Here is a 26,739-nt window from a genome sequence, read left to right as displayed (position 1 = left end):
AAATTATACCTATTGACTTCCTTTTATTTCACACACTTGATAATTAATCTATACAGAATTGTATTACGACTATAACACATATAACTAAAACTGTGAAATGTCTGACAATCAACACCCAGGAACAAGTTATCAACTGTTGTCATTTCTGTAATATGTATGAAAACATTATTTCGAATATCAAAATTTCAAAATCAAAATCCATGATGTATTCAACCTTGTTTTTATTCTATCACAACAAACTCAAATTTATGTCTTCAACAAAGTATGATGTAAAAAAAAACACAGCTTTCTGTTGGTGGGTGTTACCTTTCCTCGTTAGTTTTTTTTTTTATTTAGCGTCGTAAAACAGTACATGATATATAACATGTATAAGGCATGAAGATGGAATATTAAGGATCAGATGAATTATCTATCGTGTAGGATCTTTCAAATAAATGTAGGATGCAGTCACCGCGTTACTGTATTATAAGTACGTATCAACCAGTGACAATTCCACGAAGATTTTTAGCAATCTGATCCCAGTGATGGCGATACAAGGCTTTAGCACATTTTCTGTATATGCAATTCGTATAAATAGTAGCAAAAAAATGTTAGATCTGTAAATTTGCGTAAACATTTTTTCGCAAATTGTTTTATCTTCCTGGCCGGGATCGAACTTATGCTTATCGTGGCACCAAATCGCTTTGCACTATGCCCGACGCTAGACCACCTGTGTTTGATTCAAATTCAAGCTTTCGGTTGCCAGGTGTTACCCTGTACACAATTTTAATTTTGTTTGTTTATGTATATTTTCTAGGCAACAAAATAATAATATAATTGATTTATGTTAGTAAATGTTAGTAATAGTGTTATAATTTTCTTTTGTCGGTTTTCCTTTTTAACAAAACTGTATAAATTAAATTCCTGTGCATGTATTAAATTTAATAATTAAAATATTTATCAATGAAATTTTCGATAAAGGTTGTCATAATTGTTTGCAATATCAACGAATAAGGATGTTAACTATCTTTACACTTGCAGAAGTAATAATGTCTTACTTGACAATATTGTGTTGTATTCAAAACGTATTAGGTTTATTTCAGAATAACAAACAAATGGACGCACATGTAATTTTCGCAATGGAAAATATAGGACAAAAGATGTGTCTTCGAGAATGTACGCGTTACAAGGGTTGCAGTGGTGTCAATTATAGAGCAGATACCCTGACTTGCCAACTATTGTCTGTTTCCTTGCCAGGAGACACACTAAACGACAGTGAAGGGTTTTCTTTCTCTAATCTAGACAATTATACACCGGTAAGATTTTAATTCTGATTCTGATTCATATCATACCACTTTTTATTATCAGTAAGCAGTTGTAGTAGTAGTAGTATTAGCGGTTTGTCGGTATAGTTGGTGGATGCTGTTGTAGTATATCTGCCAAATAGAAAATAATCAAACTTTACCAAATGTTTACTATAATTTCAGGATGGGGATAGTTGTCTTCCTCCGAATCCATGTAATGATCACGAAAAGTGTGTTCCGTCGATAATGAATGGACACGTTTGCCTATCCTATCGTAAGTTAAAATTAAATTAATTGACTTTTTACTACCAGTATGTTGTCCCTTTTTATATGTTTTACATGTGCAACGTTTATTTAATGTTCCATTTTTTAAAGTTAACATGTCTCTGTGGTTTATCGTATCGTGTATTATAAATTATCTATTTTATCATTACTATCAGCTTTAAAGTTTTATTAAGTTATTACAAAGTTGAAATTAATAAGAGGAAACGAACGTGACAGTAAAAATTAAAAAAAAAAACAAATGGGACAGTAGAAACAGTGAAACCAAAATGTCAATAATATAGTGTTATCAACTGGCTGTTTCTGTATTGGCACTGGTGTAGATTCAAGGTTAACTGTATTGGCCCTGTTTTAAAAAAAACGTGATCAATACAGGGCCAAAACGGCTTTTTTCCACCTTTTAGTGTATTGGCCCTGTTTTTTTCCGTATAGGCCCTGTTCGAAGAGCAATATTAAATCTTGATACGTTTTCACATTGCACATGCTTATTTATCCGTATAAGGGCTCATTTGCTCATATCATTTAATAAAGTACACCACTGTCCCAGGTTAGGGGAAGGTTGGAGTTTTAATAACTGTCTTTAATATCTTTGATTTCTACAAAACTTGGACAGAAGCTTGTTTATGATCATAAGATTGTATCCAGCAGTATATTTGTAAAAAACAAATCCTGTTTTATAACTTTCTTAAACATGTTAAACTACCATTGATTTGTACCACACTTGGACATAAGCTTGTATATGATCAAAAGCTAGTATATCGAAAGAATTTTTTTTTTTTTTATATTAATCAGAAGTTTTTCTTTCACATAACATTACATATAAATGACTCAGTCTGCAGTTAAAGTTTTAAAAACATTTGTTAGATTTATGAACAAACTAACAGGATAAGTAGGCAAGACACTTGATTCTGCGAAACCCATACAAATGTTTAACTTTAAGATATGGATATTAGTTATATGCATTTGTAACTGGTAAACCATAAGTGATAGAGACAAATGGTCTAATGATTTGAAGTTTAGAAAGGTCAAACGTCAAGATCACATTCTAAATTTTGATTTTGGCCTTTTACTTCTTTTCAAAAGTGTATACGATATCGACAACACATAGTTACAGTTAAAAGTTGACATAATATGGCAGTTTATTTCACCTTTATATTCAAAATATAACATATGGTGATATATCTCACAAACCGTATATAATAATTACCCAAGATATATTTATTTCAGGTCCTTGGTTTATGACCTTAAAATTTAAGTCAAGGTCATATGTAATTTACACGTTCAAGAATTTGTCCTTTGCTTTACCTTCATATAGATATAGGAAGATGTGGTGTGAGTGTCAATGAGACAACTCTCCATCCAAATAGCAATTTATAAAAGTAAACCATTATAGGTCAATGTACAGCCTTCAACACGGAGCCTTGGCTCACAGCGAACAACAAGCTATAAAGGGCCCCAAAATTACTAGTGTCAAACCATTCAAACGGGAAAACCAACGGTCTTATATATATAAAAAAAACGAGAAACGAGAAACACGTATAAATTACATAAACAAACGACAACTTCTGTACATCAGATTCCTGACTTAGGACATGTGCACACATTTGCAGCGGGATTACACGTTTTAATGGTACTAAACCTTCTCCCTTTTTCTGAAACAATAGCATAACATCCCAACATAGAAAAACACACGATAAAATATCAATTGGCAGGCTTAACTCAATCAAAAAACGTAAATTAATACACTATGAACGAATAAATTTGATCTACGATATCTGAATGCAAATGCACAGTTAATAAAATATTAGGGACAAACATGTAAGGCCAAAATGCAAACAAACAAGTCCAAACAAAGCCATGGCAAGACGCCACTGCGAAATATTTAACCCTTCAAAAATAATCACTTAAAAAAAAACGGTTTTAATAATACAGGTAAATCTTGAAGTTTATACAAATGTAGTACGAATAAGTGATAATTAGAAGATATACCAAATAATCAAAACTGGTATATAGACAAGATCCATATTAATATTAAATAACAAAAAAGCATTATAAACAGTATCAACAGGTCAAATTAACATGAAAGTACGATTTGAGAGTACTCGGAGTTTCTTATATGTTTACATGATAAAGCAATATGACGTTGTTATTACGTTGCAAGCCATTTGACTTTAAGAAACCAAATTAGAAATGACCCTGTGTAAACCTGATGTTGCTTTTTTTATTTCTATCTTATTTGAAAGCATATCTTTTAATAAAAATTGTCAAGTAAACTATCAGATATAACCGGTTATAGAAATGTTTCAAACCGGAATCAACATATTATTACCCTTATTTCAAACAACAGTATTAATAATGTGGTCATTTTTATAAATATCCTGTTTACAAAACTTTGAATTTTCGAAAAAAAACTAAGAATTGTCTTACCACAGGCATAGATTACCTTAGCCGTATTAGGCACCACTTTTTGGAATTTTGTTTCCTCAATGCTCTTCAACTTTGTACGTGTTTGGCTTTATAATTTTTTTGATGTGAGCGTCACTGATGAGTCTTATGTAGACGAAACGCGCGTCTGGAGTACTAAATTATAATTCTGGTACCTTTGATAACTATTAGAACAAGTATTGTTGGAATCAGTTCCTAATAAGCTATCATTTCACATTGGAAATGACATGTTGGACTAGTTTTAATATTTTTATACCGCCTTACACAACACTTACTCATGTAAAAGTTATCTCCGCGAAAACTGCTTATTGGGTGTGTTCTTCTTCTACGCTACCATTAAAGACTACAACAAATTTATTTTACCAAGTACTCGTTACAAAATAAGTTGTCAAGAATGATTTTGATATAATAGATCTGAACATTCCATATGAGACATAGTTCTGCTGATGCATTTTACTTAATTATAAGTCATATATCTAAAGTGATAGCGACCTTGGTTCTACTGATTGGGTCCTTGGTCCATAAAATAAAATTAGGTCAAGATCCTGTTTATGGGGGTTTTTTTTTTGGCTTTTGCTTGTGATGCTACTCCTGATAAACGATAATAGATATCGACCGTGATATCGACAAAATATTTTCACAGTATTGTTAGTCATGATCTGTCGCAATAGAAATGTTGTGTCAAAGCGAAACGTTAACATTTCCTTTTACTATGTTGAAAAAAGGATGCCTGATTAGTTTGTCCTTTTTGAACAATTGAATATGTTTAAACTTAATTATTGACGAAGAAGTTTTTTCTCCTTGAATATTCAAAGTGATAATTGTAATATAGTTAATGACAATACATAGTTGAGACTTAATGTCTTTTGATATGAGTCTCTTTACTTGATGACCTTGAAATTAAGGGCAAGGTCAGAAGTGAGTATCACGTTATATGGTTTAACCTTGGCCTTAACTACATGTGTATGCTTGATTCAGCCATTGGATATTGTTAAATATGTGTCAAGTCATACAATTCCAACTCAAACAAAAAATTTCTGCACTTATTTAATGTTAAAGTATTAAGAACCATATATTCGGATTAAATGTCACTTTATTGATCAAATAAAACCGAAAGTGGCATTTCTCAAACCATAAGTAACAAATTATCTGTCTTATTTCAAATAAAAGTGTAAGGAAATCGTATATTTTTTTTTAAATCAGCGAACAATAAGCTATCATATAAGACTGGAAATACTATATTTTCATATCAAAATAAATCGTTTGGGGTCGAAATAACTTCAAAAGAAATATTCTAACATGACGTCCTTCAAACGCTTTAAGTACACACCCGTGATAAACTATGAATATATTGTTTGGGTTGTTCCGCATGTTCCGATCTTACTCCCAGGTCATAGAACTATGACGTCAGAATATAAGAATTTTACGGAAAAATGCACGCTTGCAAAAATCATCACAAACAAGGAAACGTAAACAAATGATGTTCTAATGTGTTATATAAGTGAGTTTTGTATACTTATAAGACATACAAGTTTTGTATACTTATAAGACATATAACATGTATAAGAACAATTGTCATTTAGATTCATCCAAACCTATCTAAATATTCTATTGTCAATAGTTTAAGCATGTCACTTATTCAGTTTGCTCCGTTCTTTTACGTCAATTTAAAAGTGCGTTTATTTATGAGAACGGCAAATTATGCCTTCACCTAGTTTTTCCGAAGATTAAAAAGTCAAAGCAAACTATTTTGGCCTCAAATTCCAGGTTCGTGTGATGAAAGATTTTTATCAATTTGTTAACACTTGCGTGTCTAATGCAGTCGATTCAATTAATTTATTTAAAATATTTGAACTGATTATTTCATTAAAGACGCCCAAATGGAAGCTTCAATATAAATGTTTTGTCAAAAATGAAAGTGGCCGCATCCGTGGTCCTCCTTAATCTTTATCTTCATGTATATATTATGTATTATCATCAAATACAACCTACATTTAAATATTAAAAATGAACCCAAATGCGGCCACTTCCATTTCAGACGGAAACCGTCTACCATTTAACTCATTTTTGCTATCATTGCGAAAATTAAAGTAATTCAGCATTACTTAATGTTGTTAGTTACCGATATATGTGCATTGTATTTTCCAAAACAGACCATATTTATGTAGCAGACGTAGGCTTATCTATACTGCAACTAGTTGTATTTATTTCATAAATATAGTAACATAGCTAAATTTTGTATAATGTCAATTGCATCATGGCACACATTCTCCACAATCAGGGGTCCATTAAGGGAAGAAAATACGTTTGACATTCGTGTTACGAATTAAAAGCTATCAATGTATAAGTTTAATTCGTAAAAACAGTATTAGGTCAATGTCATAATAATATAAACTTTTATGTACTCGCCGAAAAACTGTGAAAGGGTAGAACCTCGCCCTTTCTCAAGTTTCTCAGCCTCATACAAAAAAGATTATATATTTTTCTGAAATTGACCTAATATTGTATATTTATTATAAATAGCTAATTGTTAACATTGTTATAATTTGTAACACAGCTATATTTTCGGGCAAAAGAGTGGTCTTACTGGACCTACTCCTTTGACGAAACAATTAACCAATTGATGGCTATTCCTGAATTCTATCGTGAGAGACAATAGAGTGATTTGTATATTATTTTCAAATAATGTAAGGTATATTGTTGTAGTGCTGGAACATAATAACCGTAATGTTTGTCATATGAATGTTTTTCCACATCACGTTTGTTATCACTCAAGTTGGATATAAACCTATTGTTTAAACAATTGGAGTTGCCAAAAATGTATGTGTGCATGTAAACACTACTACTTGTTTCTTCTTTATAGCTTACTAGTAAAATCAGTTTCTTGAAACAGTGCGTTGATCAATAAGGCAATAATATGCTTGATTTCTTGATTGACAACATATTTGTTACGTTTGCAGGACGTGTTTTCAACAGAATATCGGCATTCCAATGGGAACGAATTGTGCCCTCTTCTTGTCGACTTGTTTCTTTTTTATTATGAGGCTGACTACATACAGGAACTTCTTAGGAAGAAAGATAAGAAGTTAGCAATATCCTTTAACTCTACTTTCCGCTATATAGATGATGTTCTTTCACTAAATAATTCAAAATTTGGTGACTATGTCGAACGAATCTATCCCATTGAACTTGGGATAAAGGATACAACAGATACAGTTAAGTCGCCCTCATATCTTGACTTACATCTAGCAAATGACAATGAGGGTCGCTTGAAAACAAAACTTTACGACTTAAGAGATGATTTCAGCTTTTCCATTTCTAAGTAGCAACATTCCATCATCACCTGCATACGGTGTATATATCTCACAACTGATACGATATTCCCGAGCTTTCGATTCCGATCATGATTTTCTTGATATAGGGTTGCTGTTCACAGTGAAGCTATTAAATAAAGAGTTCCAAATGATGAAGTTGAAATCATATCTTGGTTGACCATTATGAAATAACCGTTTCACAAATGATATCGGATATGTTCCTTACGTCGTAATCAATCCCCTTCCCTTTCATAAATGTGACCTACTGAATTAGACTTTTTACCGGATTTGTTATCTCATAACCAACATGACGGGTGCCACATGTGGAGCAGGATCTGGTTACACTTCCGGAGCACCTGAGATCACCCCTAGTTTTTGGTGGGGTTCGTGTTGCTTATTCTTTAGTTTTTTTATGTTGTGTCATGTGTACTATTGGTGTCTGTTTGTCCATTTCATTTTAAACCACGGCGTTGTCAGTTTATTTTCGATTTATGAGTTTGACTGTCCCTCTGGTATATTTCGTCCCTCTTATTATACATCGTATTACACTTTTGAGTATATTTGTAAAAATTATAAACTTTATTATAATTTGATAGCTCAGGTAATCAATATAAATTTTCAGAATAAGCAATTAGACAATTTTTTGTAAATAATTTATTAAATTATTCATTATAAATATAATTTATTTACAATGCCATAATGTGTTGTTACCATCTGTACAAGGATCGATTTCTCATTATAAATAGATAACCACACGAAAAGTATTATTAAAATGCAAATATCGAAATTCTAATATTTTCTAGACTTGAACATGTTGAATGCGTTTTTATTTTCATCTATTTGCTTAACCATGGTAATATCGACTTTACTTTAATTTATTATCTGTGGTTGTCCCTTTGTTGTCTCTTTTCTCTTTTAACAGTTAATTGACTGATCTAAATAACTAGTTAAGTATGTTTATAAATCAATCATTTCTGATATAACATTCTCCCATGTTAGAAAATGATGAGCGCTCAAATTTATGCTGAATCCAACTGCATATTATGTTTGCCTTTCCTTCGACAGAGGGAATGAATCTTCAGCCAAGAGGTTGACGTTTGTTATAATTGTGATCCTATTTCGCCCCTATATTATAGGTTAAATAGGCTGTGAATTCTTAGTTTTTGTAATTTTTTCAAATTTCTCATACCAAACCTTTGAAAACTATCTACAAAGTATAAGCATAAACACTGACTTTTATGGTTTGCCCTAATTGTATCCAAACAATCACACCACACACCCTTATTTGTATAAATTATTTCTGTTATTTTCAATCCCGAAGAAGAAATGTGCTCAGCAGTAGTATGGCATAATAATCATTTTCCTCCCACACATCCTTTTTTATATAAATTGTTTCTGTTATTTACAATTCTGAAGAATTGTGCTAAGCAGTATGATTGCGTAAAAATCATATGCCTACCACACCCTTTTTTGGATAAATTGTTTCTGTCATTTACAATCCGAAGAAGAAATGTGTTCATCAGTATTATGGCGTAACAATCATATGCCTAGCACACACCATTTTGTGTATAAATTGTTTCTATTATTTACAATCCCGAAGAAGAAATGTGTTCAGCAGTATTATGGCGTAATAATCATATGCCTGCCACACACCCTTTTTTTGTTGTAACTACATTCCCTTTCATAATGTGACCTTCCGAATTAGACTATTTAACCGGAATTGTTATAACATGAGCAACACGACTGGTGCCACATGTGGAGCAGGATTTGCTTACCCTTCTAGAGCACATGAGATCACCCCTAGTTTTTTGTGGGGTTCGTGTTGCTTATTCTTTAGTATTCTATGTTGTGTCATGTGTACTATTGTTTGTCTGTTTGTCTTTACCATTTTTGATCATGCTGTTGTCAATTTATTTTCGATTTATGAGTTTGACTGTCCCTCTGGTATCTTTCGTCTCTCTTCTATGCATATTTCAAACAGCTCGTTTATCAGTCAGTAAAAGCACAAAGCAATAATACACCCGTTAAGTGTAGGTAAACTTGTATCTATATAATTAGCCTTAAAGTCAACTGGAATGGTTAATATTATACTCTTCAAGTTACATAAATGTAATCTGACAGCATAAGCATAAAAGATTTATTTAAAGTCGGTTATATCAATACAACATAAGCTCTGTAGAGCTTTTATCCGACATATATATAAGACAAGCACAATACACAAAAGACATAAAACATAAAGCACATCAAACAAAATAAATAATGTTATCCAGCACAGCAATTAATAAACACAATTAAATCATATATTAAGAAAACATAAAATGCAGATAAAATAACGTTCATCTAATAGCTATTATAAAGCACTAAAAGTAATTCAAGCGGACTCAAATAAAAAGTTATGCCTAATAATTTAAAAGCAAGAGTATACAATATAAATAAATAAACTGATCTACAGCTCTTCGAGATCTGCAGGAGGAACACTGACACGAACTGCCCTCCAAATTACCAACCAAACTTTTAAACTGACCCAATGGCATTTCTTCCCTCATCTTATTTGGTAATTCGTTCCCGATTTTGTCTCCTGCATATCTGAATGAGTGTAGCCCATAATAGTTGTCCTTACCCTGGTAATATCTGCTATGTTGTTATTTCTAAAAGAGTAATAACATTTTTTTTATTATTTCAATAAGTTAATGTAGATAAAATGGTCATTGTTTATTAATAGTTTTATATACCTCTATTGCTATCATTCTAATTCTTCTGATTTCTAAACTTGGTAATTTTGATTTAATTAACAGTTGTTGACAAGTACTACAATAGTCTTCATATATAAATCTTAGGATACGCTCCTGTATTTTCTCTATTTTTCTGGTATTACAATCACCACAGAAGTGCCATATTACAAGACAATAATTAAAATTTGACATAATAAATGAATATTATATAGTAAGTCTACCTAATTTTGTTAAATATTTGCCAATACGTTTAAGTACATGTAATTGTCTTGATGCCTTTTTACAAATGTTAGAAATATGGGCATCAAACTCAGGTTGATAGTCAATTGTTACACCCAATAATTTCACTTCTTTTTCACTATGTATAATACATTGTAATATTAACATCTAAATTAAATGAAATGTTTTTATTTTCATTTTTTTTTTGCCTATGGCTATTGTCTGAAACGTTTTCAGAGTTGGCCTTCGTTTGATTTAGACTGAACCAATTTATTAGCTCTAAGCTTTCTTTTTCTTAAATATTTACCACAGTGTCTATATCAGAATGTGAATATGACAAAGTATTGTCATCTGCATAATTATACAATGAACTGCTTAATAAAAAGGAAAATGTTAAAAAGTAAAGGTCCTAATATAGAGCCTTGCGGTACACCTTTATATATCTTTCCAAGTACTAATATCTATACCAACTTTTACACATTGTTTTCTTTTACTTAGATAGCTGTATATCAAGCTTAAAGTTGTTTCAGATAACCCATATGCCTTTAGTTTTAAAATTAATAAATTATGAAGGAAATCAAAGGGGTCCATCAACACAGCAGCAATGTATTGATTATCATCAATAGCCTTCTCCCAATCCTAAATGATTTTCAAAAATGCTGTCAGGCAACCGTATCCTGCTCTAAAGGCAGACAAATATGGGTGGAATATATTTTGAAAACTAAAAAACTTTGATACAACAGGTAAAATACTGACTGGCCTATAGTTGCCAACTTCCAGTTGACTATTCTTCTTGTGAAGTGGCACCAGTTGGGCCTCTTTTAGTTTGGACAGAAAAACAGAGTGCTCAATAGATTTGTTTATTAATTTTGTTATTGGTGTCACAACTGCTGTTCTGCCAATTTCAGTATTGTAACAGATAACCCGTTTTTACCTGTAGCCTTATTTATACCAAGTGTTTTTATTTGTTTTTCTACAAACTTCTCTTCTTTACATTAAAAAATTAAATTACCTTCAGTTCTACAATTATTATAAATAGCTTTTATACTAGGGTGGTTCAGATCTACAGTACAGACTGATCCAATATCTTTTGCTACATTAACAAAAAAATCATTAAACATATTAGCCACCTTTGACTGATCATTTATAATGTTATCATTGTCACATCAACATGATTAAATAATTTTGTTCTCAAAATAACTACCTTTGTTTGTTAAGAAAGGTTTGATGGTGGGCCAAAAGTCTTTAGTTTTTGGTCCCCCTACACAACGTTCTATAAAATAATTTCTGACTGATTTACGCTTGATCTTGTTTACAAAATTTCTATGGGCTCTGTATTTTTCCCAGTTTTTCTTAGATTTTACCTTATTGCATTTATTGTACAACATCTTTGTCTTAAATATAGATTGTATTAGCTCTTGATTCATAAATGGGGCAGGACTTTGTACATTTTTTCGTTGTTTCAATGGTATGTGTTTATTACCAGTATTTAGAAGATCAGATTCAAAGTCTTCATATGCTTTGTTGACATCATTGTTCTCATCAATTTTCTTTGAAACTTCTTTATGATTTATTTTGAGGTTTAATTGCTGACACATTGCTTTTAAATTGAAATGATATCACATTGTGTACATCACTTAAACATGTTAAAGCACAATTGAAATTTACTACATTTTGTATATTATGTTTTTTGTTAGTTAGTATAGCATCATTTAATGTTGGTTGTGTGATGCAGGTGGCATCTTTCACTACACTCTCTAGGTCACATATATCACAGACTGGCTCTAATGGGGTCTCTAATGTTTGTTTCTTCTCTTTAGAAAGTTGGTCATAATTAAGGTCACCAAGAAGTACAATGTTGTCATATTTTACTGATATCTTGTCATACGATTGTATAAAATCGTTTTTAAACTCATCTGTAATTGACTGTGGTCTATATAGACCGGCAATCAGCCTCTTTCTTGCATTTATAACCAATTCTACACATAAGGATTCTATCGTTTTGAACACAAGATGTGACTGTAAAGAACAAAACCCCGCTGGAATTAGAATATATTGTTGGATTCTAGTTGCATGTAAAAATTTTATCATGTGATATTCATGAACATAGAAATAAGAATGAATTTGATACAATGAGTGACGTGTTCCGACACGTTGTTATTTGTAAAAGAACTATATTAGAAATATGCGACAATAAACCAACACGAACAGACAAGTTTCTATATTGATGCATTTCCGTCCAAAATTTGGTTTTAGTGAAAATCATTAGTGCGTTTAGCATCGTCACTCATGGCCCCATTTTGAACGAGTGGTTGACAAAATATTATCCTATATTGAAAGAATTTTCGGCATATTAAATTTTTATGATTGACAATTAGCACTGCTGTCATTAGGAAATTGCGATTAAGTACAACACACATGTCAAGTTTATCCATGCACAATAACGATAACTAAGACGCCTGATTAATATCGACCGTGCAGGGATACAGACGATCACCTCTTTCTGGAAGCGCACAAAATTGACGATAACTTGGAAGTGGTCTATTGTATAGTAAACGGTATTTTGACAAAATATAATTAATAAATATTATTTTATTCATTTACAGGAGCACCATGCGATGCACAGCCTTGTAAAAACGGAGGCGTTTGTCGCAACGAGGTCAACAGCTATTCATGTACGTGTCCGGTTGGATGGACTGGTCCTCAATGTGAAAGTTAGTTTAAGATATAATTATATATAAGCCATATTGCTAGACTGACTAGGTTTGAAAAGACTGAATAAGGTCGTTATAAAAGAATTTCAAAATTGTTTTTTCAACATTAATTGAAAATTAAATTAAGTTTCGGATGGAAAACTCAGCAGTCGATCAACGACCAGGCATTTTGTTTTCTGTTTTAAAAAATATCAAGACAGAAATCATACATATTTGTTTTTTTTATGAACATGAAGAAACACGCACATATGTGGTTTTAATTTTGTGGATCCTACATTCCATCGTCGTCGTCGTCGTTGGCGGAGGTGTTCACTATATTCACTTTGTGGTTAACGTTTTTTTAATTTTAATGACTTTCTTAAACTCTCCTGAATGTGTACATAACTTCGACGGAAACTGGTTAATAAGCATATGATAGTATCAAGAAGTAAATTTTGTAACATTTTTTTTTTTGTATTTTTCTTATAAATTGACTGAGTTATTTTGCCAGGAAAATTAACACTCACTCTGTGGTAAGGTTTTAAAAATTTCAATAACGTTTTTAAACTATCCTGGTTTTGTACCAAACTTGAACAGAAGCTTGTTTATGATCATAAGATATTATCCAGAAGTAAATTTTGTAAAAACAAAATTCATTTTCCCTGTATTTTACTTATAAATGGACTTTGTTTTTTTATGCCAGGAAACAAAACATTCACTCTGAGGTTAATGTTTTTAAATTTTAATAACTTTCTTATACTATCCTTTATTTGAACAAAACTAGGACAGACGGTTGTTTATGATCAAAAGCTAGTATCCCGAAAATTTTGTACCTGTTTATCTGTATTTTACTTACATATGGACTTAGTTTTTCTTTCAGTTGACAATACATACAGTCTATTAGATTCATAAACTATCCGTGATTTTTACCAAACCTAGACAGAAACTTCTTTCAATCAAAAGATAGTATCAAGAGGAATATTTGTATTGATTTTTATCCTCATTTTTGTTGACGCTGCAATTAATAGCAAAAGTAAGCGAGACACTGGGTTCCGCGGAACCCTTACAAATTTATTATTTGTAAATTCATGTTTTTTACAATTAGAAAGCAACTGCTATGGTTAACATGGTTAAATATCACTTTCATTATAAGAATTTTATGTTTTACTGGTATGCGTTTCAATCATTTTGTGTAACTTGTCCACTATGAGCCTATATTTTGTTTTAAGTATTCGACCAAACAGTTGTCATAATTTTGTCCTTTAATTGTATCGATAGAGGAAAGAGAGTGATTTGCATATTGTTGACAAATAAGGTAAGGTTTGTTATTATAGTGCTGGAACATGATAAAATTAATACTTCCCCCTGAAGGCGGTACCCAACACCTAGACTAATATTAAATTGGCCCGTTTAATTTTCATAAAACTTTGACAAAATATTTATTTTGACCCCTTTACAAAAATATAAAACTTTCAAAAAATTTAAACCAACCACTTTATCAGAAATATTTTTATGGTTAAATATCAGTGTGACAAACACATATTTTGATCATTGAGAGGCTTAATCTTTACTTAACAATACAATGTTATATACACGTTTAGCTGATTTTTACAGATTTATCTCCCAGTTGTGTTAGATACCACCTTAAACTTTTTTACACATTATGTTGACTTGATTATAACTAAAACGATATAGAGTTCGATTTCAACCTGTTTAAACAATTCCAGCTGCAAAAAATGTATTAGTGTCATGAAAACAACCGCGTGTTTCTAATATATTGCTTACTATGCTTACTAGTTAAGAGACTAAAGAAACAATATATTGACCAAATCCGTAGTATGGATTGTATAACACATGATCTGCTCTGCGTAAATTTGAAATAATAGTTATCAATTTAAGGAATTATCAAATTTATAATTTCATAGCTCAAAAATATCAATTTTCAGAATAGGCAATGAGAGAATAATTGTAAATAATTTATTAAATTATTCGTTATAAATATAATTTATTTACAATACTATAATATGTTGCTACCATCTGTACAAGGATCGATTTCTCATCATAAATAAATCATCAACAATTATTATTACGAAAATGGAAATATCGAAATTCTAACGTGTTCTAGACTTCATTGCGTTTTTGACGTTTATTTATTTTACCATGGTAATATCGACTTTTCTTTAATTAATGGAGTTTGATTGTCCCTTTGGCCTCTGTTTGCTATTTTTACAGTTAATTGAATGATCTAAATGCTTATTAATGTTTGTTAATAATTCTGTTATTGCTGCTACACAATTGTCCTAGGTTAGAGAAGAATGCGCGCTCAAAATTATGCTTAACTCAACTACATTCTGCTTTTGCCAGAACTCAATCTTTATTCACAAAGCAAAAATGAATCCGTCAGTATGATATTTTGTGTATTTATATGAACAACCCAAAAATTTACTTGAATGGCTGATACTTTACTTAAAAATTATTCTGATTGGGATAAAGAACAAAACCCCGGTCAAATCAGAATATATTCGTGGTTTCCACTTCATTTCTATTTCATCTGATCTGGCGGAGCGTTCGTGTTAATTTGCATAACGACTGTCTATTTGAAGATGTTGGCAATAAGGTTGATTGCCGTTATATATATTATTTATTTCTAATTTCTAATTCATGAGTTTATCCCAAAACTATAGATGAACTGGTCTTAAATAAGAAAACCGGTTAAATCCTGCCAAGTCAAGTGAACTAAATCAAGTAATAATTGCATGTAAAAAGGTTAAAATGTCGTATTCCGTGCACTTCATGAACTCAGAAATAAGAATGAATTCGAAACAATGATTGACATAAGTAGGTACGTGGTCATTTTAAACAAGTTATAATAAAAGAGTGTGCCAATAAACTTAGACGACAAGACACATTTCAATTAAAAAATGGTTTTAGTGAACATCATAAGTGAGTTTAGTGTCACTATCACTTCCAGTTCCAAGTTATGCGATTGGTTGAAAATATGATCCTTTATTGCTAGATTTATTTGGCAATATCAACTCATATAAATAACAATCAATCATTGCTGTAATTATTAAGTACGAACGGGGAAAAGAATTCTAGTTTATCCTTGGACAATGTCGACCACTAAGACGCTTGATGAACGTTAAAAGTGCAGGGATTCAGGCGACCCCCTCCATCCATTAAATGAAGTCAAACATGCCCGCACTTTTGACGGTGAAGGACTTATCTTAATAGTGGTGTATTGTATCGAAGACGGTATTTCCACAATTAAGAATTAGACAGTTTTTTATTATGAGAATGTTATTCATTTACAGGAGTAACATGCGATGCGCAACCTTGTAAAAACGGAGGTATATGTAGTTACCAGGGGAACAGCTATTTATGCACTTGTGCGGATGAATGGACTGGTCAAAACTGTGAAAGTATGTTTTATTAGTCTTAAGTTGTTCGTTATATAAGCCATATTGTTATACTGACTAGGTTGGAAAAGATTGAAAAGAGTAATAATAGAAAGATTGACAAAAATCAAAGAATTTGTAAATCATGTTCTTCAATTTTCAAATTAAAATGAAATTAAATTTCTTATTGACAGTTCAGCATTCGAACAACGACAAGTAATCTTAAATTATGCTTTAAATAATATAAATGCAGAACACATGTTGATTCTGCTTCTTTCTTTTGAACCTGAGGTATACTTAACTCTTCGGCTCTATTTTAAAAAATACAGTAAGAAAACAACTGCTATGGTTAACATAGTTAAATCCTTATGATTTTACGTCTTCAATGTTTTTAAGTATCTCTATTGTAAATCATACATGGGACATATCTTTTATTGGTCGATTAATGGATAGAATAAGTACAAATGTATTAGTATTTGTCAAATCCAAACCTACCAAAGGATGTAATGTTTGGTTAAAAACAAATACACTAACCACATTTTTTATATTTTCCCACGGAGAAACTTCTTACGATGATCTATAATTAGCAATTTTTGCTGGAATTATATATTTTTGATACTCCATTTTGGCCTTTCAGAAACACCTAAATATACAACTTTCCTAAAATCAAGTACTATTTACTTTTAGTTAGTCCATGCAGTGTTAAGATGGACTGTTCTGATCTCAAAAACTCAACCTGCAAAACTGGCATATACGAAATCAACAGGAAGATGACATTTAATGTTCGCTGTGAAATAAATGATGATCAAGGCGGCTGGACCGTAAGTACTGTAAGATAGTGGTCAATTGTTCTATATTGACAATTTAGAAATTAAAGACTTTATTTTCAAAATTCATAGATTTTTCATAATTATAGAAAAAAAACCTAGAATATTTTATCGTGTGTTTTTTTTATGTTGTGAAACACAGCTGTAGACTTTCAGGCAAATAATGCCCTGAGTGACCCTTTATTTAACTGTGATATACCATATACTGATTTTAAATCTTATATTAGAAAATACGTTTGTAATATATTAAAAAATGAATGGAATAAAAAAGATGATAATAAATTACATGAAAAAAAACTAATTTAGGTAAACATTTTCATAATTAATTTTATGTGCAGAAAAGATCAGTGTGTTATTTCTAGATGTCGTATTGGTCAATGTTATTATATTTCAATCGATTTTAATTTTTAACACGTTAACTTACTGTTGATTTTTTTGTAAATAATCAATTTGCTTTAGTCTAGAATTTTCTTTTATTGCAGGACCTTTTGTCTTATATATTAAAATATGCTTTAAATTGTAAAAATTCGAATAAGCTCTCGCCGCGATATAGCCTATTTGTACAAATGCGTCGTAAAGCAACCATTAATCAATCAATCTATGTTGTGATATTATACTATTGTTTCAGGGAAACGGGTGAAGGTTTGGTACCATTAAAACGTTTAATCCCGCTGCAAATGGGCCCTTAATAGCTTGTTGTTCGGTGTGAACCAAGGCTCTGTGTTGAAGGCCTTACCTTGACCTATAATAGTTTACTTTTATAAATTATTATTTGGATGGAGAGTTGTCTCATTGGCACTCACACCACATCTTCCTATATCTAGGTACGACAAACTGTATCTTCACGTTAAAGACGAAGTGAAGTGATGAGATCATAATGTATAAAGCAGGGTCTGACCATAAATTTGGAAAGTGCACTATTCGTGATATGATAATGATTAAGACTTGGTAATAACTTGATCCGTGCACTGACAATAATTGTGACTTCCTTAGTACGTTATCCATGATCTGAAAACAATTGTGACTTCGTAAGTGGATTTTCCGTGGTCTGAAAAAGTCGTGGTATGCATAATCTGGCATTATTTTTTTGCATTTTCCGTGATCTGCCAACAGTTGGTACTTTAAAGTGCATTATTCATAACCTAACAATAACGTTGACTTCGTAAGTGTACTATACTTGAGCTTGCAACAACTTTGACCTAGTATGAGTGTTTTCCTTGATCCGATAAAATATTTTGACTTCATTAGAGTAATATGCATGATCTGACAATACTTGTTACTTTGCAAGTGCATTATTTGTATTATGAATATAATTTTGACTTTTTATATAATCAAATAACATGGATGTGAAATTTATTAAAACATAAACTTTCTTATAATCCTATTTCTTATAAATTGAACACAGGTACTTGTCTTTAACTCATTTACATTGTTAATAATAGTCGATTAACCTGTAAAGGTATATCGAGTATTGTCTCAGAGACAAGTGCCTTTGAAATGAAGTTGGTATTCAATTCAAAAATCTACCAGCAGAGGCATCGATCCAGTGGTGTATCAAAGGTATACGGCTTATAGTTTAATACGCCAGCCGCGCGTTTTGTCTACATAAGACTCATCAGTGACGATCAGATCAATAGTTAGAAAGCCAAAAAGTACAAATTGAAGAGCATTGATGACCCAAAATTGCCGAATCCGGCTAAGTATAAATATGCCTTGGATTGGAAAATCCTTATCATTTTGAATAATTCAGACTTTTCCAAACAATACATTTGTAAAACCCGGAATGGTTTGAGCTAAAATGATTCATGCGTTTTGAACACCGGTTTACTACTGTTGTCTTTCTTTATCGCGTATATGATATGTTTCTACAAAAACAATTTCACGTTACCAGCAAGCTTAACCTAATTGTTTTAGGTATTCCAGAGAAGAATGAACGGCCATGTTGACTTTTACAGGGATTGGGATTCGTACAAAGTAGGATTTGGAAATATGAGTGACGAATTCTGGCTAGGTAGGCTCTATTTCTACGTATTTGAATCTCAATTTGAATTATCATAAAAAAAAGTATGGTTAAGAAAAAAGTATAATATATATGTACTAGAAACCACATTCTGTCAAATGATATATAAGATGCAAATGATATCTTTTTATGAACGTTATTTTTGACAGGGAAACTGCTTCATAAGCTTGGGAAGCTATTTGTTTTTACAGATTTGAGCATCAGTTATCAATATAATGTAAACAGACGAAGAATTTAAACTGTAATTTTTTTTATGATCTAAAATTTACCATCAAATTTTCTGTTGACCAATCTTCACTAAGATGTAACCCGCTATTTTGAATTGCTTGGATACAAAAATGTTATATTACTACATTACCATCGCAATACAACACCTACCTGTCCTACATTGAACGGTAGAAATAACTTTATAATCTTTTTGAAATGCATTAGAATCAAAATAACAGTAATGTAGTCGAAGAATTGCCTTCGTCAATGTACGATGGCAACTCCAAAATTACAGTACTGTTATTCCTTAAATAGATTACGGATTATTATTATTAATTCAATCAAGTGAACACGTACATTTCATGAGATAGATTGTGATCAATATTTGTCAATACATGCAATTTAAATATCTTTACAGTCACATGGAAAACAAATTGACTTTCCCGAAACTTTTCTTATTCATGCATTGGCCATGGAAACTTTAGCCCCTGAGCAAATCAAAACAAAAACCTTCTAAGGTCATCATTGTTAAAGCAAAACAAAAAGTTGCATCATTACATTACGGAAGAGTTGATCATAGGCCCATTAACAGAGGTGAAAGCAGGGAATGACTTCGAACCATGATATGATTACAATAGGCATTTCACAACAAGGATTATTTTATGAAATACCTTAATCAGCATGACCAAGTATGCTCATGACTAGAATGTATATCTACTCCATTACATTTTTCAGGTAATACATATTTACATTTATTGACAAACCAAGGGAACTTTATCCTGAGAATCGAATTAGAGGATTTTGATGGAAACCATCGTTACGCTGAATACACCCACTTCTCTATCAGTGATGAAAGTTCTGGATTCAGACTGAGATTCAAATATTATACAGGAGATGCAGGTATTATATTTAAAACATATGAGAAGTTGTTTTCATGTTTTAGTAGGTGGAGAACATGGGGAAATATAGAAACTACAAAAGTAATAGTACAGGTATAAAAAAAAGTGTACAATTGTATCGGATAAGAAATAATTTGGGATAACAATAAATGACTAAAAGATTCCTTTCGGGATTGAATAAAAAGTTTCATCTTTTATGATTACACTTATTTAAATATATGTCTAGATATGTCTAGCCTCAGTATTATAAAAATGTCCGGTCAATGTTAAAAAAAACTATTTGTATTCGGCATGAAACTGTCAATGGCTGTGTAAAGCCTCCTATAACAATGTATAATCACGTTATGTACAACCAATGAATATTGAATACATTTTACTAGATACGCCCGAAGCTAAAATTGCGAAAGCAAAAGCTACGAATCAATTTGAATCTGAGAAGGAAGAGAGGTTCTGTAGATAACCATAAAATAAAACGTCTCAGGTCAATTTAGTGAGAAAGACTTTTTAATTAATGATTGATAGAAAAAGTTTAAAAACAAACATTTTCACATTTTAAACCTTACATTTGCCTGAATGTTTTTCATCATCTTGGATTGTAATAAAGCAACACAAAAGTGGTCCAGATCTAAAGGAATATGCAAATTTAGAGAGCAGAATGTAATTCATGTATAACACTTTTCATCTTAAGAAAGAAAATACTGTGTTTGTAACATTTTTATGAATGTATTTAAAACATTCATTATATTTTGTGTTTGATTCAACTTTTTCATTTTGCAATATAGGGAGAGGAAAATTCTGATATTGTTACTTTATATTTAAGGAATGACTGTACTATTTTTTCTGTCTATAAAGAAATAACATAAAAAATAGGGTGCACACTGAATAACGTGTGTAGAGGGTTATTTAACAGTGTGCACCACATTTTTTAATGTTATTTCGAATAGACAGAAAAAATATTACAGTCATCTCTTATATTTTAATTCTTAATTCCATTTTAAACCGTAGAAAACCATGAAAAACGTTGATGACGTCACGGTCACATGACTTAATTATTTCTATGGGCTGATAACAAAATAACGTCAGCCAATCAGAAGACGCGTTACATTCAAAATTAAATTATTGAAATGTGTAATAAATTAACGTTCCTTATTTTGTAGCAAGAAAGCGAGCCCCGTGACCCATATTTTCCTTTCATTTACCAATAGCATCTCCTCAAATTTTATCTATTTGTAGTTTTCTTCTTATTACACAAAGAGTGTTCTCGATTAACAACCTATTCAAAATTTGACAATTTTGCACGACCAGAAGCTTTCAAAAAGGCCATATGATCCCTAATATTTGTTATAAGGGAGAAGGTCCGGTAAGGAATGATTTTGGCCTCAAACTTCAGTTTTATCTGATTTCATGACAAACCATTTCCTTGTCATTTCGGTGCTTACAGAGAATGATTCTTAAGTGTCTATTTCTTTCGATACAATTAGTTTCTGTGAAAGATTTCAAATGATTTAGTCAATAAATACGCTCATATTCAAGCTTAAATATGAAAAAATCTATCAAATATGCAATAATATGTCACTTTTCAGATGTTTTTTGTCAAAAATGAATGTGGCCGCATCCGTGTTCACTCTCAACCTGCATATATGTTATGTATTATTATGCACTACAACTTACATTTAATTGTTAAGAATGAACAAAAATGCGGCCAATTCCATTTTAGACGAAAACCGTTTAAAATTTAAGGCATATGCTAAAATTGTCAAGATTTTAATAATTTAGCATGACTTAAGGATGTACTTAGGTAATCTAAGGTAAAATTGAATAAATCAAGAGTTCAAAATTGATACTTCAAGCTTGAAGAGTATAAGTTAAGAATCAAAATTAACTTACAATATTGATAGGTCATGGACTTTTACCTTATATTTGCATTGGTATTATTTGGGTCTCAAATCAGAAGAAAGAAAATTAAGAATCTGCTGAAATTTGTCAATTGACCTTTTATGAGCTGTTAAGTCTTATATTAAAAGATAAAAAGGAGTTATGGGCCAAAATATTTTACTTTGTATCATAGGAAAAAGACCAAGGAGTCCGAACATTTGACATTTATTCAAAAACCTCACCTTAAGACATCCTTAATTATGCTTGTACCTGATATATATGTGCATTGTATTGTAAAAAACAGTCCATATATATGGAGCAGAAGTATTTTACTTTCAAATAAATAGCTAAAAGTATACAACTGCTATATTTTGGGTCCAAAAAGGTGTCTTACTGGACCTACTCCTTTGATAAAGCGATGAACTGAACTACATTTGACAAGTTATTAATAGATTTTAACGATTTCATTTGCGCCCTTTATCTACATTAAAAGCCAAGAGAACCGACCAAACTTCTAAGAAAAAAATGCTTGATAAGTTTCAAATACGTGTTTTAGCTTAATACATTGGTTTTAATTTGTACGCTGTTATCAATAGAAAAATAGAGAACTATTACTAGAGTACCTACGTTTGTAAATAACATTTACTGGTTTATCATATGATCATATGATCTGCTTTTTGGCCTTCAAACTAGATTGATTTTATATAGCCTTGTATACTAAAGTAGTATCCTGGTTTCTTTGATGACATAACACACATATATCTTACTTGTTAATCGCCATTTTTTGTTCTAACATTGCAGTCGTCCTATCGTTAATCAGTAACAACCAATCAATTAATATTTCAATATCTTTTAGGAGATTCGCTTGTTTTCCATAATGGACAGATGTTTTCGACTAAAGATAAAAATCAGATGTATTGCGCACAGCGCTTTAAAGGAGCTTGGTGGTACAATGGATATGGTTGTAGTGCTAGCAACCTGAATGGTCAGTATGTGAATGGAACTCATGAGTTAGTTGTTAATGGTTTGATTTGGAGGCATTGGAGATACTACTCGCTTAAGTCAACAAGAATGATGTTCCGTAAAGCATAGAAATCACTCATGTATAACTTAAACTTAATAATTTAGTTTGTAACCCGGATTTATTTTTTTCTCAATCGATTGATGAATTTCAAGCAGCGGTACACTGCTATTGCCTTTACTTAATAAGACGCTCAATAATAACAAAAAAATCATTTGAAAACGTGAAACAATTCTACTCTGCTATTCATCAGCAAATTATTTCTATTGAGATGATTAAAATACTAAAATATTTGTTGTCGTTTTTCATCTGTGTCAAATATACATTGATTTAAAGATAATCGGAAACTTTGATAACAAGTTAGTGTGATATACCAGTTTAATGGACCCTTGATATCTTCTTCCCTATATTACATGTCTAACATGATTGAATCATAACTTTCTCCAATCTATGTGACACACGTTAATATGTATTTATTTATGGGATCGTTTCTTGCAGGTTCTTGAAGAAGTGATGCAAGTATATGAAATGGAGTGTACACATTTATGTAGTAATAAGAAAGCATGCATTTATTAAACAAAATAATTGAAATTATTGGTCCTTATTGTTACACCTGGATAATTACTGACTACAAAGCTGAAGATCTATATATTAATGTGAACAAATACAGCACGGTGACTGATTTTCATAACCCTTCCTCACACTGCGAGGATTTTAGAGGAATGTATTAAAAAAATTGACAAAAAAAACAAAGAGATAGTCAAACTCATAATTCTTAAACATTGTAATTGCAATAAAAAAAAAAGAGGACAAAAAGACTAAAAAATAAAACATAGAAAACTAAATATAGCGACACAATCACTCACTTTGGTTACGTGCATATTGATTTTTATTTGAATCACATGTGTTTGGGTTTTTTCTTCATTGGCTAGAGATAATAAAATTAACGGTACCAATTTTCTTGCACCAGATGCGCATTTCGACAATACATGTCTCTTCAGTGATGCTCGTGGATAAAGGTGGAGGGTTGAGATATCAAAAAAGCATGTTTAACCCCGCCACATATGTGGGCCTGTCCCAAGTCAGGATCATCTCTCTTTGTAAATAATTTTTTTTAATTTAAGTTTCTTGTGTCTTTTTTCTTGTTTCTTTAATTCTGAGTTTGGTATGATGTCCATTATTACTGAACTAGTAGACATATTTGTTTATGGGCCAGCTGAAGGACTCCTTTGGGTTCGGAAGTTTCTTACTGCCTCGAGGACCCATTGATGGACTTCGGATGTTGTCTGCTCTATGGTCAGGTTGTTGTGTCTTTGACACATTCCCCGTTTCCATTCTCCTGATTTTCATTTTATAATGCGGTACTTTTATTTAAATCCTTAAGCTTATTTTCTTTTAAACCATTGCTGTAATTGTATGCATGATGTGATCATATTTCTATTAATTATACCACTTTCACAGAAAATGACCTTTTTTTTTAAAAATAAACAGTTGTTTATTGATCACATTTAAACAAATCAAAACAGTTTTACCCTCCTTATACATAAAGTTGACATACATATATGGTTAATACTTATATGTTTTATAACCGTTGAACATGCTTACAACAAGTATAAAGTATAGGGTGAATAAGTCATTCATGTCCAGTGTAGAAAGTAGTACCGATATTGTCGACATCGAAAGTAGACAATGTCGACATAATATTGTACAACGTTATTGATATCGTTTCATATTCTTTTCTACATCGTTGACACTAACGATATCGCAAAGTAGACAATGTCAACATGATAGTGTACAACGTTGTCGATACCGTTTCATACTTTTGTCTACATTGTTAATTTTTGATATCGCTAACACATTACTCGTGTGTACATTGCTAATTTTGAATACAACAATGTCGACATGGTGTTGTATGAATATGTTTCCGTTGTATTTCATCTGTAAACTTTTTGAATTATCAAACTTTTTAAAACTTAGTTTGTATGATATATGGTTTGTCATGATCATCGAGTAAACTCATCATAGATACCAGGATTAGAATTTTATATTAACGCCAGACGCACGTTTCGTCTAGTGACACTCGAATAAAAAATGTCTGAAAGGCCAAATAAAGTATGAAGGTGAATAGCAATGAGGACCAAAAATTCCTAAAGATTCTGCAAGATACAGCTAATGTAATCTATTCCTGAGGTAGAAAAGCCTTAGTTTTTCAAAAATCCAAAGTATTGTTAAAAGTTAATTTATAAATATGAACATATCAATGATAACTCAAGTCAATACAGAAGTACTGACTTCTGGACTAGTGACACCCTCGGGGAAATGAATCTCCACCAGTAGTGGCATTAACCCAGTGATAGCAAATTAACTCATCATAGATATCAGGATTAAAATGTACGTTAGACGCGCGTTTCTTCTACAAAAGTAGACACCAATGGAGTAGGAACTTTCCTCTTACAGGCAGCCAGGTCTGGAAGACCCCAAACAAAACAAGAAGAATCAAACTCAAGAGCATAACACATATTTAAGTATCTTATTTAAAACTAAAAGGTTTAATAAGACAATGACACATCAATGACCAAAACACTCCTGACTTCGCACAGGCGCATACAAATGCGGTGGAGTTTAACTGAGTTTTGTTGGATCCAAACTACCCCCTCTGCTTAACCAGAGATTAAAAAGAAAAAAAAATATCCCCAGAAAAAATACATCCTTAATTTGTCCGTTTATAAATTTATAAATTATTTAGAAACTAAGGTTTCAACTCCCTCAGGCAAAGTTGGCTTTAGATGAATTTGGCTATATATTTTAGGTATTTTTGACATACAGCTCTTCAACGGTTTCGGTACTTATACATCTTCGGATTTCAAATGTTTGGCTTTGAGCGTTCCTGATGAAGGTATATCCAGAAAAGCGCTTCGGACGCAAGAAATTAATAACGTGTTGTTTTCAATATTTTAATGAATCCAACCGAAAAAGATAACCACCAAAAGGCAGTTAAAAATGAAATACTAAAAAGTAAAATCACAAAACTACTGAACTTAGAGGAAAATCAATTCGGAGAGTCCATAATCACATGGCAAAATCATATACAAATACGCATAAAAAACGAATGGACAAGAACTGTCATATTCCTGACTTGGTACAGGCATTTTTAAATGTAGAAAATGGTGGATTAAATCTGGTTTTATAGCGCTAACCCTCTCTATTTGATGACAGTCTTATCAAATTCCGTAATATTTACATTGATGCGTTAACTAAACAGACACAATAAATAAAATAGTCAAAATATGGGTACATCAGTCATCATCGAATAATAATTTTAAAAGGAACAATTTAACAGAACACAACAACATTTATCTACGAATACATTCATTGAATTGTGTGTCTGACGTCAAAAAATGTTTTACTTCACATAGATTTGTCGTTCAATGTGCATACAAACAATTTTAAAATTAACATAGGCAATGCTTGCATACAGGTTTTTTTTTAAAAAGATAGCTCGCAGTTAATGAAAGCTAGCTAAG

General features: G+C 31.4%; 1 protein-coding gene and 1 long non-coding RNA gene across 2 annotated transcripts; both read left to right on the top strand.

Moving 5' to 3' along the window:
* Positions 1-1,459: 1,459 nt before the first annotated feature.
* On the top strand, positions 1,460-16,373 carry LOC139496156 (uncharacterized). The gene is made up of 3 exons (XR_011657551.1): positions 1,460-1,557; positions 12,882-12,989; positions 16,283-16,373. It is a non-coding gene; the product is annotated as an uncharacterized lncRNA (long non-coding RNA).
* A 2,740-nt stretch (positions 16,374-19,113) lies between these two features.
* Positions 19,114-23,508, top strand: LOC139494967 (ficolin-1-like). The gene is made up of 3 exons (XM_071283091.1): positions 19,114-19,204; positions 20,156-20,320; positions 23,051-23,508. Exons 1-3 carry the CDS (start codon positions 19,123-19,125, stop codon positions 23,284-23,286), a joined length of 483 nt encoding a protein of 160 aa, XP_071139192.1. The 5' UTR covers positions 19,114-19,122; the 3' UTR covers positions 23,287-23,508.
* The last annotated feature ends 3,231 nt before the right edge of the window (positions 23,509-26,739 follow it).

Source organism: Mytilus edulis, chromosome 11, assembly GCF_963676685.1.
Source record: "Mytilus edulis chromosome 11, xbMytEdul2.2, whole genome shotgun sequence".
Lineage (NCBI taxonomy): Eukaryota > Metazoa > Mollusca > Bivalvia > Mytilida > Mytilidae > Mytilus > Mytilus edulis.
Note: the sequence above shows the minus strand (reverse complement) of the source record. Positions and strands in the feature narration are given on the sequence as shown.

What these genes read in the sequence shown, in the direction of transcription:
- LOC139494967 (XM_071283091.1), top strand. Translation starts at nt 19,123, where the DNA reads ATGAACGGCCATGTTGACTTTTACAGGGATTGGGATTCGTACAAAGTA. An exon ending in GAGTGACGAATTCTGGCTAG is followed by an intron (nt 19,205 to 20,155) that starts GTAGGCTCTATT and finishes TACATTTTTCAG; the next exon opens with GTAATACATATTTACATTTA. An exon ending in ATATTATACAGGAGATGCAG is followed by an intron (nt 20,321 to 23,050) that starts GTATTATATTTA and finishes AATATCTTTTAG; the next exon opens with GAGATTCGCTTGTTTTCCAT.